Consider the following 12,633-nt stretch of genomic DNA (forward strand, 5'->3'; position numbering starts at 1 on the left):
GATTTACGGGATGGCCTAGTATGACGTAGCTGGTTCCCTCGTGATGGTAGATCTGTTCTTTTTCTTCTTAATCATCAACTAAAGTACTCCTACTAAGCAACACCAAATGATTGATGTAGCCTAGCTCATGCTACAAGTCCCAATCAGAGTAGTTGCCATCGAGCTCCAATTCAGCTTCGGGCCGTCCGGGAAGCATAAGAAACCTTGAAAATTGGTAGAAGACTGCAAAGGGCAGACACGTTTAATTCGTCGAGAAAGTTTCTTTTTTGTAATAGAAAGTCCAAAGCATGTTCAAGTACCGTGGGGCGCCGGTAGTCATTAGTCAGGTACTCCTGCAGTTTCATCAGTCTCAGGGAGTTGTTCGGGCAGTCAACATCTGAAACGCGTCTGCAGATGCTAGGCGTGGCGTCATCCATCCTGCTGTTTCTGAATCCTCCTCCTCCAGCAGCAGGACAGGTAGAGCTTGCCGTGGCGAATTCCGTGTGTGAATGTGATCTCCACTTCTATATTTACCCTGCAAAACATGTGCTACACCGTACACTCAGAATAAGAAACCACTAACCGCCATGCTCCCAGCTAGTAATGGGCGCCGCGCTCCTCCAATGACCAATGGGGAGACGAGCTACGTGATCTGGCTACAGGAATCTCAGTGGGGGCATGTGGCACACTCACAATCACCACGGTCCACGGTGTTTTTTTTTTTCCTTCACCTCCTGTACCTGCCGCGGTAAGTGAGCAGAGCACGCCCGGCCCGTTGAAAAAGCGGGACGCCTGTCGATCGCTGGACATTTCCATTTGGGACGTTACTCGCCATCGGATTCCATCTACTCATCCACTGACTGGAGACGTTTAGCTATAAACATGGCCATGACTTGCATGCAGGAAAGGGCGCTCTGACAGCAGCGGAAAAGAGAAGCCCTCAAACTCGTGCTGGACTGCCGGTAGCACGTCGCACTCCACGGTCGATCCGGTGCGCCCCCACCGCTGACGCCGAGGAAAATACGAGTAGCCAAATCAACATTCCGGCCTCATCACACGGTTTTTACCGTGCCGGCGTGCAGTGCAGGCGCGACGCTCCGGCAGAAAAAAAAAATGTGGGCGTGGGCGTGCGTGACGGCAGCACGCACAAGCATCACACATCTCAACGGGAGGAGCTCATCCCCGGCGCCTTTTCTTTATGTGCGCGCCACCGGTTAGTTGAGGTCCACTCGGGCACTCGGCGGGCGATCGATCGATCCAGTCAGTCAGTCAGTCAGTCAGTCCCCGGCCCCGCGTCGAGCCAGCGTCGTATATAACGACGGGCGCCAGTAGCCGTTCGGTGATCTGGCCAACCCGAGCACGGCCAAAAAGGCGCGCACCCAGCGGCAGCAGGCAGATCGAGCACCACCACACCACACCACAGCTCACGCTTCGTTCGCGCTCGCGCGTGGAAGAACAGGGAGCCGGCGTGCGGTGCGGTGTCCGTCCGGTGCCGGTGCGCAGTTGTGTGCGGTGCCAGAATGCTGCCCGCCGGGTGCGGCCTCCTCTCGTGCCTCCGCCGCGACAAGGGTGAGGCGGCGGGGCGAACCGACCCCCGCGTCGCGGACGAGCCCGCGTCGTCGTCGTCGTCGCCGTCGCTCGGCAAGGGCAAGGGCGGCAGCGGGCCGGCGGCCAGGCGGTTCGCGTGGGCCGAGATCGAGTCCGTCACTGCGGGCTTCTCGTCCCGCGTCATCGGCCAGGGCGGCTTCAGCACCGTGTACCTGGCCTGCCTCTCCTCCTCCCGCCTCGGCGCCGTCAAGGTCCAGCGCAGCAGCGAGCGGCTCCACCGCGCCTTCCGCCAGGAGCTCGACGTGCTCCTCTCGCTCCGGCACCCGCACATCGTCCGCCTCCTCGGCTACTGCGACGAACGAGGTAACAACACATAGTACACCATCAACTCTTCAGCTCCCTCCACTGAGGTACATACTACGAGAGCTATCTAATCTAACACAAGCACTGCGTGGCCGTGCGTGCGTACGTGCAGAGGAAGGCGTGCTCGTGTTCGAGTACGCACCCAACGGCGACCTCCACCAGCGTCTCCACGGCCGCGGCGGCAAGGCGACGCCGACGCCGACGCTCCCGTGGGCGCGGCGCATGGCGGTGGCGTTCCAGGTGGCCATGGCGCTGGAGCACCTCCACGAGAGCCGCGACCCGGCGGTGATCCACGGCGACATCAAGGCCTCCAACGTGCTGCTGGACGCCAGCCTCGACGCCAAGCTCTGCGACTTCGGCTTCGCGCACGTCGGCTTCTCGGCCGCGCTCCAGCCGCCGTCCAGCAGCGCGTCGGCGGCGCGCCCCGTCATGATGGGCTCCCCGGGCTACGTCGACCCGCACTTCCTCCGCTCCGGCGTCGCCACCAAGAAGAGCGACGTCTACAGCTTCGGCGTGCTGCTGCTGGAGCTCCTCACGGGGCGGGAGGCCATGTGCGCCGACACGGGGCGCCGGCTCGCCGCCGCCGTGGGCCCTACTCTCACCGGCGAAGGAGGAGGGAAAGTAGACGACGTGGTGGACCGGAGGCTCGGAGACGCGTATGATACCCATGAGGCGGCGACCGTGGCGGCGCTTGCGCTGAGGTGCGTCAGCGAGGGCCCCGGGATGCGGCCCTCCATGGCGGAGGTGGTTCGCGAGCTCCAGGAGAAGACCACCGCGCTGATCTCAGCCGCTGGATGCAAACCACCCGGCAAGATGGATTCCTGTTCTTGAGCTGTATTGTTAGCCGAAGACCGTAAATACTAGCTAGCTTTGTTTGTTTAGAGAGACTAGAAGGTAAACGTAATTGTTCTTCTTATTTTTTTTATCTACTTGAGTTTGTTAAATGCAGTGGATTAGTGGTTGTTGAATTGGATTACGTAGAAAATTCTTCGTGATGTCAGAGTTGGTTGTAGAGGGTGTGTAGTGGCTCGTTAATCAAATCGATCTTGCCCAATTCGTTGAAGATTGATGTGATTTACTCTACGACATGTGACGTGATCTTGCACGTACTTTGAAACGGGGTTTGTTGATTACAAGTCAAGTTGATCATCAACAATAAGGAATTCAATAGATCTTGATCGCTATGGAATAGTAGTACGGAGTAACATGCAAGTGGGTTTCGACGAAGCAAATCTACTGTATGCAAATGGCGTCAGTTTCAGAAGCTCTTTTTTTTTTCTCCTTATCTGCAGTTTCAGAAGTATTTTTCAGTTGGAGAGAATGTAAGGCAATGTGCAGAAAGTGGGCACATGGGTTAATAGTTTTACCTAAGCTCATTGGAGAAATACTTCTGAAACTTTGCATGTGCAATGGATACAACAGTAAAACCATTAACACGACGATGAACACTAGCTCAGTAACTTTGCATCTGCCCTTAAACACGATGAACACTAACAGAAAGGAATTTATTGAATGCTGAAGCGCAGCGTGTGCTTTCATATGCTCCAACATGTGCTGTGTTGTGCGTGTGCATCGTACGTGTGGCCTCTGATGCGTGCCGGATCATTCAGGCTTTTAAAAACGGAGTCGTGTGATCAGCGAGGCACGGAAACTGACCGAGTCACGGGAAAGAAAAACGCACGGAAATGGCGCAGCAGCCAGCAGACTTCAGACCGGTTGCTGCTGCTGCTGGTGGTGGTGACACCCCAACTAACAGCCTAATCTAGATGAGACGACCTGGAAAACCAATTAACAAATCGCTAATCCTCCACGGCATTGCAGTTGCAGAGCGAGCAGCATGTACGGCCAATGCGAAACGGATGTGCCGTATAATTGCAACCGTTAACAAATCAAATCCGCTGGAGAAGTTGGTTAGGCACAGCAGCAGCTGCTTGCAAGTTGCAGCAAAAAGGGCGCTTTTAATTTGCTGGTTGTAGATTGCAATTGCAAGGCATGGAATGCATTGCATAATTTGCATTACGTCGTTCTTGTCTTGTTTGTATGTGGTTGTGGTGCAGCGGTCCACCTGCAACTAATATTGCTGGCACTCTGGCAGGCATGTATTGCTGCTAGCTCATGCTTATCTAACAGTAAGTTTGGTGTGGTAGATGCAACCTCGTGCCTGGTGAACTATTCACAGGGAGTGGTGGTTGTACCTCCAGTAATTGGAGAAGGTTTATCATATCAGAGGCAAAAATTCCCAAGTTTCCCTGCCTGAACTAGTGGTGACAGTCTGACAAATACTTGAATACTAGCAGGTTAGCAGGAGCAGGAACACTACAGCAAGGCAGGGGAGTACAATACAGCTTGACACGGAGATGTGTACTCCGCGGTACTTGGCCTGCTGCGTCCAATGTCTTCGCCTGCCGTGCTGCCAACGGCAGGACACGACGATGACTGCAAGCTAGAATTGAATACCACAGCGACAGCCGGGGTTCAGAGCGGCGAAGCTGGTGAGCGTTTAGCATTTTTTTGCTCCGTCGCCAATCACATGCGATCCAGATCTCATCGCGCGACGCGAACAACTCTTGTGATTAGTCTGGAAACTAGTAGCACTAATGCTCCAAACCTGATTTGGAAATACTACAAGGTGTTGCTGCGTCCTACTTTCTACGCTGCTTGATTTGCTTGCCCGGTGACACTAACAGGCTGGTTCAGCGTGGAAGCCGCATTTGTTTAGCGCTTCGGCTCTGTTCATGGCACATGGGGATTTTGTTCAGTCTTCCGTCAGGCAGCCCCCGTACTAGTTTAGCCCTTGTTTAGTTATGAAATGTTTTTTTTATTTTGACATTATAACATTTTCGTTTGTATTTAACAATTATTGTCATAAATTAACTAGACTTAAAAGATTCGTCTCGTAAATTATAGACAAACTGTATAATTAGTTTTTACTTTCGTCTATATTTAGTGCTTTATGCACGTGCCATAAAATTTGATGTGACGAAAAATCTTGAATTTTTTTTTGAATTACGGGTGAACTAAACAAGGCCTTAGTTTGGTGTGCCAGTAGGCCATGGATGGCGTGTTGCAGTATTTGCTTTATTTGTTTGTTTATTCAGAAGAGAGAATTATTGTACAGTTTCAGGGATGTCGAAATGGATTCGCTGCGTGACTCTCATGTTTTTCTTTAAAAAAAAGATGAACAGTGGACGTTGATATGTCATATGTGTCACCATGGCCAGTTCTCCTTTTTTAAAAAAAATAAAGAAGGGTTCTTTTTTGTTCTTCCTTTAACCTTGCAGTAGTAACTGACCTCCAAGCACTAATTTGATACCGTTTAACTGTTGTTAACCAAAGATTAAAGCATACAAAAGAAAAAGAAACGGTAAATTTACACGGTCCGTTCCCGGTCGTGCGCGTGCAGGATTATGGCCCTCTCTTATTTATTTATTTATTTATTTATTTATTTATTTATTTATTTATTTATCTATCTATCTATCTATCTATCTATCTATCTATCTATCTATCTATCTATCTATCTATCTATCTATCTATCTATCTATCTATTAAGAAAAAGTTTACATAACCCTTCAAAACTATCTAGGGTAGATTACTTTACCCTCGAACTATAAAACCGGATATTCTACCCTCTAAACTTTTCAAAACTGCTCAAATAACCCTCTCGAATAGTTTTAGAGGTTTAATTTGGTTTTTCTTTATTTCTGTTGAATCTTTAAAAAATCATAATAAATTATAAAAAAATCATACAATAAAAAGTCTAAGCTTGTTGGACTCACATATAATATGGTATACTTTACTACAAAGTTTTTGTTATAACTTTAAATCGATGTGTTTTCTGTAACTAATTAGAATAATTCATATATGCAGTTTTTATGGTCCAATTATGATGATTTTTTAACGAGCTAATTATTGTATGATTAAAGTATAGTAAAATGTTCATACCCATTGGGTCACGTGTAGCTTACTTATAGATTTATTTAGCTTTATTTTTGTTAAATTTATGCGTTATCTATAACTAATAATACATGATCCAATGAGTATGAAACTTTTACCCTAGTTCAAGAATACAATAATAAGCTCGCCATAAAAATTTTACCATAATTGGACCATAGAAACTGCATATATGAATTATTCTAATTAATTATAAAAAAATATAGATTTAAAGCTACAACAAAAACTTTACACTAAAGTATACTATATTATATATTCACTATATAGATCTACTCACCGGAAGTCCAAAAAAAATAGATTTTTTATTTTATAGTTTTTATATTATTTATTATGTTTTTTCAAAGTTTTGATAAAAATAAATAAAAAAGAAAAAGACAAAACCATCCTTCAAAACCATTCGAGAGGGTTATTTAACCGGTTTTAAAAGTTTAGGGGTTAGAATATCTAGTTTTAGAGTCACGAGGTAAAGTAGACTACACTGAATAATTGAGGGGGTTATGTAGACTTTTTCTGTATTTATTACGTGGGTGATGACCTGTTGGGCCAGCAAAGAAGCCCAAAAGATGATGATGGGCTACAAATGGAAGTGAAGCTGTAGCGCGCTGTGGAAACAAAATGTCCAATTTGCACAAAGGCTACTTTGCATAGGCCCCTGAAACTGAAAACCTGTTTTATTTGTAGTTTTTTTTTGTGTCATTGTCAAGACTCAAGATCCTCTAAAAAAAATTGTAGAGAGATTTCTGGTCTCCTAAAAAAAGTCAACATCTAGCCTTCTATAGAAAAGAAAGCGATTTCTATAATTCTAGCCAAATTTTGTCTGACTTGTGATAGATATTAACCGAACATCTTGTGCTTCTGTTATATGACAAACAAATTTTCTTCAGATATATGATCTGCCCTTTCAGTGAAATGAAATGTTTACATCTGTGTGTTGTCAAGGCCCTTTTTACAAGAACATCAATTGGCAGTTGGGACAACCTCAGATAGGGCAGGCAAATTGTTTACAACACATTCATCAATTGATATGCAGAGAGCTCCTACTTCTTTTGGTACACCCGTACAAGAATGCATACTACGTACAGTACGTTTATTTTTGTCAATGACTCTAGTAGCTCAGAATGTACAGTCAGGGTCTCAGGGCGTCCGCAGAAGAATGTCCTCACGATGTATCGAAGTGTCGCACTTGGGACACGTGGCGAGGACCTTCTGCGGGGCCCCTTGGCAGTAGAAGAACTTGCGTGGGCACCTCGGCAGGCAGTTGTCCGCCAAGCTCACCACCGCGCTGCCGCCCTCCTTGAGCTGCCTCAGCTGCCTCGGCAGCGCTCCACAGAGATAGTTGCCTTGCAGCATCAGCCTGACGAACGGCACCCACTGCTCCGTGGCCTCCTCGGCCGCGGCACGGACGGCGTACCGTTCGGGAACGCCGCCTGTGAACCGGTTCCTGTCGAGCGCGACCGCCGCGAGCCGCGGCATTGCGCCAAGGCAGCCCGGCAGCCGCCCGGCGAGCCTGTTGCCGCTCAGGTCCAGCTCCACGAGCTGGCTGGAGGATCCGCCGTCGGGAGCCTCCTGGACGGCGTCGAGCCGGTTGGAGCCCAGGCGCAGCTGCTGCAGCGCAGGGTGCGCAAACGCGGCGGCCGGGACCGCGCCGGACACCGCGTTGCCCGTGAGGTCCAGCACCCGCACCGCGGGGAGCGCGGCCAGCGCCGCGGCGCTCAGTGGCCCGGAGAAGGAGTTGTTGCGGGCCGCGACGGACCAGAGCGACGGCGGCAGCGTCCCCGGCGCGGCGAGCGGCGAGCCCGACAGCGCGTTGCCGCTCACGTCGAGGTGGACGAGCGAGCGCATCGCGCCCAGCCTCGGCAGAGGCCCCGCCAGCGCGTTGTGCTGCAGCTCCAGCCGCGTCAGGGCGCCCAGGAGCGCCAGCTGCGGCGGCACCCCGCCGGAGAAGCCGTTGCGGGAGAGGTAGAGCTCCTGCAGCGCGGAGGCGGCGGTGAACAGGGACGCCGGGATGGAGCCCGTGAAGGCGTTCCCGGAGAGGTCGAGGATGCGGAGGCTCGGCGGCAGCGGGACCCCCTCCGGGAGCGCGCCGTGGAACCGGTTGTCGGCGAGGGACAGCGACGCGAGGAAGGGGAGCGAGGACAGAACCGCCGCGGGGAGCGCGCCGGAGTAGCCCGCGGGGTCGAGCGCGACGGCGGTCACGCGGAGGTAGGAGGAGTTGGTGGCGCCGGCGGCGGGCGCGTAGCAGCGGAGGCCGCACGGGAACGCCGCGCAGGGGTCGCGGGCGAAGTCCCACGACGCGAGGCAGGAGTAGGGCGGCACCGAGGACGCGGCCACCGCGGACCTCAGCGCCGCGAGCGCCGCCTTGTCGCCCGGGAATGTGGATGTGGATGTGGCCGCGGGAGCCGACAGCGCCGCGTGCCGGAGCGCGAGCAGGAGAAGGGAGAGCAGCGGTAGCAGGACGCGACGACTAACCGGAGCCATTGTTGCATCGATCGAGGTGGAGGACGGCCTTGATATCGGCGCTAAAGTGGGATCACAGTGGAGTGTGAGCTGTGCCGGCTTTCGCCAGGGTGATGCGTTTTGCTGGCATCTGCACTGCGTGTCACTGTTCGCCGCGAAACCCGGGGGGCAAGGAGACAGACAAACGAAACGAGGCCGTTTCTTTTGTGCCATTGTTTAGACGACGGTGGTATTCGGTGCGCATGGTGATGGCAGCTTTTTTTTCGGTGTAATTCCATGAGTCGGTCGTTTCTATCATTAGGGAGGAGGCGGTGGAGTGCCGTTTACTTCAGAATTTGGAATCAGACGGCGAAGACCGGTTTAGAGGACGTTATAGCCAAGCTATGTTGATGTGATCATGTAAAGGAGAGGAAAAAGAAAAGAAAAGAAATAAGAGCTTAGCTCTCGTGCAAGTAAGTTGGGCATAACTATATGTGTTAGTAGGTCCAAGTAGCAAGTGTTGTGGAGAGGAATAAGAATGATAAATTCTTTTAAGAAAAATAGAAGATACATGTTGTATAATTTGGCGCTTGTAGTTTGATCTGTAGTCAAACACTTGCTTTATTATTGACCTTACTCTTACAAGATGTTTGATCTCACAATCTTGTTTTTGTTACTACGTCGGTTTGGAAACAAATAAGTACAATTCTAGTTTTTTTATCAAGTCAAATCATATTAGATTTGATCAAAATTTATAATAAACGTATCAATACATATAAAACTAGCTAACAGGTAGTCATGCTCTTAGCTACTCCCTCTGACATTTTTGTTTTTTGATATATTGTTTTAATTATATATCTAAACAAAATATATATTTAAGTGCATAGTAAAAAATATATATTTAATATTTTATAATTTAAAATGGAGAAAGTAATACAGGAGGTCATTCAATCTGACGACAATCATACATATGGTGAGGTATATACCTGGCAATGATATACATAGTAACCAAATGATCATTTACTTCATCATAATAATAAAAAAGCTAAAACAAAGTTAAATAAATATCACAGAAGAAATAAAATTTAATTATATGTAAGTCTCCAACTTTCACTGGATCAATCTAATTCATCGACAAAAAAAGAATCAAGGTAATATAAAGAAAAAAGGATATGAAAAGGATAACAAGACATCTAGTTATAGATCAATACGAAGGAACTAGCCCAATTAGTATAAATTACCTCAGGCTAATATAAGATTTTGTTTCTATTTTTTCCCTCTATGTATAAATTAAGTTTTTAAGTTCAAGTGTTATGAGATAAAGAGCATGACAGTGCCGTTAGAACACACTTCAAGAAATTTGCATTATTAAATTTAGTAATATATGCTTATTACCTCTAGAATAAATAAATATCTATATTTGAATATTAAAATATTGAGCGCTTTGGTGGTTCTTCACTCTTTCAATGCCCGTACGAGTTATAGCACATGGTAAAAATTCTGACCCCAAGATGAATTAGAACGTGACCATTAGATAAATCTACAAGCCTCCCATACCCATGTAGGTTAGAGAAAGCACGTGTCCGGGCACAATACAAAGTGTGATTCCAACAAGAATTGAAATGTATGACTCGATGGTCAAGTAAATCTTTGAGCGGCAAGTTGTCTACATAATTGCACAACAAGTTGTATGTCTAATGCCAATATAATGGCATGTTTGCCCCTCTCTCTCTGTCCATTCTAAATTTTAAGTCGTCTATATATATATATACACACACACACACAATAAAGTTAAAGCAACTCACGACTTTGGAATGGCCGGATGTAGTAGTTATGAGAAATTCTTAAAATAATTTTCTACTACAAGTCACGGTGCACATAGTACCACCAAAATTTGAACTCAGAATTCAACTTGTTTGTTGTTTGTAGTGAAAGAAAAATGTTAACTATGTTAAAGAATAAGATATGACAAATAAAGTAACAAAGTGGGTTGTCGAGGGAAATGGACTTCTTTTTCTTTTATGCAAAGCAGGCCCCCACTTCTACGACACACTGGCCCAAAGTGAGAAAAAGTGCGGCGTACCTCAGGTTGCTGGGCCTAGATCGTACTTTCACATGGTCTGGGCCGTGAGCCGGACTGCTAGGGCTAGACGAAATGTTACATGATTTTTTTTTAACAACATGATTGATTTTGGCTCAACATGACAAATACCTAAAAAAAAATCTCATTTGCCTTCGGCTTGAAATGAAAACAAAATAAGAGTCGGATTTATTGAATCATCTAGTAAATACATTTTCAGCGGAGCTGCACACACATTTATTAATGTCAGGGTCATCGTTATGAACTATTGCTAGGTAATGAGATTAAACTGTGAGAACTGTACATTAGGCCGTACAGTAAGTTTCAGTTAAAAATTATTTTCCTTTTGACTAAACACATGTCAGTAATTAATACCAGCCAGCGGATGTGGCCAGAAACTGATGACGGACCAAACATGAGGAACAAGAAACCGCAACACACGACCTACTGTATACCCGATGGAAATGGAACGATGTGGCCAGAAACTGATGACTGATAACTCCCGCCTGCAGAATTCATGGATGCTTTTATATTCCAAAAAACAAAAATTATGGAGATGTGGATGTGCCATCGCTTCCATCCGCCGGAGGAAGACCTGATTGATGTCCCAACTGAAAAATACTTGTATTCTGCTAGGGCCTTGTTTATTTTCAAAAAAAAAATGCAAAATAAAATAATAGCACTTTCATTTGTATTTGACAAATATTGTTCAATTATAGACTAACTAGGCTCAAAAGATTCGTCTCACTAATTCCGACCAAACTGTGTAATTAGTTTTTATTTTCATCTATATTTAATACTCCATGCATACGTCTAAATATTTGATGTGATGGAGAATCTGAAAAATTTTGCAAAATTTTTGGGGAACTAAGGCCTTGTTTAGTTCCAAAAAATTTTAGAAAATTGACACGGTAGCACTTTCGTTTGTATTTGACAAATATTATCTAATCATGGACTAACTAGGCTCAAAAGATTCATCTCGTCAATTCCGACCAAACTGTACAATTAGTTTTTATTTTCGTCTATATTTAATACTCTACGCATACATCTAAAAATTCGATGTGACGGAGAATATGAAAAATTTTGCAAAATTTTCTGGGAACTAAACAAGACCTAAACAAAGCCTAGTAATAAATATCACTGTATGACGATAATTAACTTTGACAGGTATACTGTATACCTGCCGGCACCAGGACCCAGCGATCTCTGCTTGGATGGGACATGACCCTGATAGGCGTGCTCATCTCACGTTGAGCGGACACGATAGGGTCATGGTGGTCGCCGTCGCCGACTGATGAGTTCTCAGTTTTTATAAGCCAGATAGCGCCGTGGCGTTCACAGAACCATGCACTAGCAGGTCCTGGCGCGCATGACTCCACATATGGTATGGCAAAGCACACGGCAGTTTCGCCAGTACCGGGGCTGGGCTTGGGTAATATCGCTGCTCCTGTGCTCCGAGCCGCGCTGGATGTGGATGGGAGTAAGGCCATGTTTAGTTCACCCAAAAATCAAAATCTTTTCAAAATTCTCTGTCGCATCAAATCTTACGCCACATGCATGGAGTATTAAATATAGACGAAAATAAAAACTAATTGCACAGTTTACCTGTAAATCATGAGATAAATCTTTTAAGCCTATTTACTCCATGATTGGATAATGTTTGTCAAATAAAAACGAAAGTGCTACAGTTCCAAAAAGTTTTCACTTTTCGGAACTAAACAAGGCCTAAGGGTGCCCGTCTCAGCGTATGTACAGACAAAATATAAGATTGTTACTGTAGGAGTCAAAAAAAAAAAGACTGTTATCTACATTGCAGAAAAACTGTTGTTAGTAAGAGAGTCCTATGTCAAGTAATAGATAAGATAATATAGACAAATAACCATATAAAAAAGACGGTTACTGTATGAGTCAAAAAAAAGACAGTTATCTATAGTTAGATTGTTGTCAGTAAGAGAGACCTATGTCAAGTAGTAATAAATAAGATAATATAGACAAATAACCATATAAGGGGACTGTTACTGTATACGAATAAGAAAAAGAAAAAAGACTGGTATCTAGTAACACTGTTGTCACTAAGAGAGTTCAATATGTCCAGTAATAAATAAGATAATATAGACAAATAATTATATAAATAAACTATCTAGAAATCGGACCCTTGGCTCAATTGATCGCATAACTACATTAGTGACTCCTTTTATTTGATGCACGCGTGTCAGTTCCACTAACAATGCTCATCTTCTACATGGTTTCGTCTTCCTCTCATCCTCTCTTCCACC

General features: G+C 46.2%; 2 protein-coding genes across 2 annotated transcripts; one reads left to right on the forward strand and one right to left on the reverse strand.

The window, feature by feature from the left end:
- Positions 1,179-2,973, forward strand: LOC8075158 (probable receptor-like protein kinase At4g10390). The gene is made up of 2 exons (XM_002452795.2): positions 1,179-1,890; positions 2,003-2,973. The coding sequence occupies exons 1-2, from the start codon at positions 1,500-1,502 to the stop codon at positions 2,719-2,721; spliced, it is 1,110 nt and encodes a 369-aa protein (XP_002452840.1). The 5' UTR covers positions 1,179-1,499; the 3' UTR covers positions 2,722-2,973.
- LOC8075159 (probable inactive leucine-rich repeat receptor kinase XIAO) lies at positions 6,716-8,885 on the reverse strand. The gene has a single exon (XM_002454516.2). It carries the CDS (start codon positions 8,509-8,511, stop codon positions 6,976-6,978), a length of 1,536 nt encoding a protein of 511 aa, XP_002454561.2. The 5' UTR covers positions 8,512-8,885; the 3' UTR covers positions 6,716-6,975.

The sequence above is a fragment of the Sorghum bicolor genome, chromosome 4 (assembly GCF_000003195.3).
Source record: "Sorghum bicolor cultivar BTx623 chromosome 4, Sorghum_bicolor_NCBIv3, whole genome shotgun sequence".
Classification (NCBI taxonomy): domain Eukaryota; kingdom Viridiplantae; phylum Streptophyta; class Magnoliopsida; order Poales; family Poaceae; genus Sorghum; species Sorghum bicolor.

What these genes read in the sequence shown, in the direction of transcription:
- LOC8075158 (XM_002452795.2), top strand. Translation starts at nt 1,500, where the DNA reads ATGCTGCCCGCCGGGTGCGGCCTCCTCTCGTGCCTCCGCCGCGACAAG. An exon ending in CGGCTACTGCGACGAACGAG is followed by an intron (nt 1,891 to 2,002) that starts GTAACAACACAT and finishes GCGTACGTGCAG; the next exon opens with AGGAAGGCGTGCTCGTGTTC.
- LOC8075159 (XM_002454516.2), bottom strand. Translation starts at nt 8,511, where the DNA reads ATGGCACAAAAGAAACGGCCTCGTTTCGTTTGTCTGTCTCCTTGCCCC.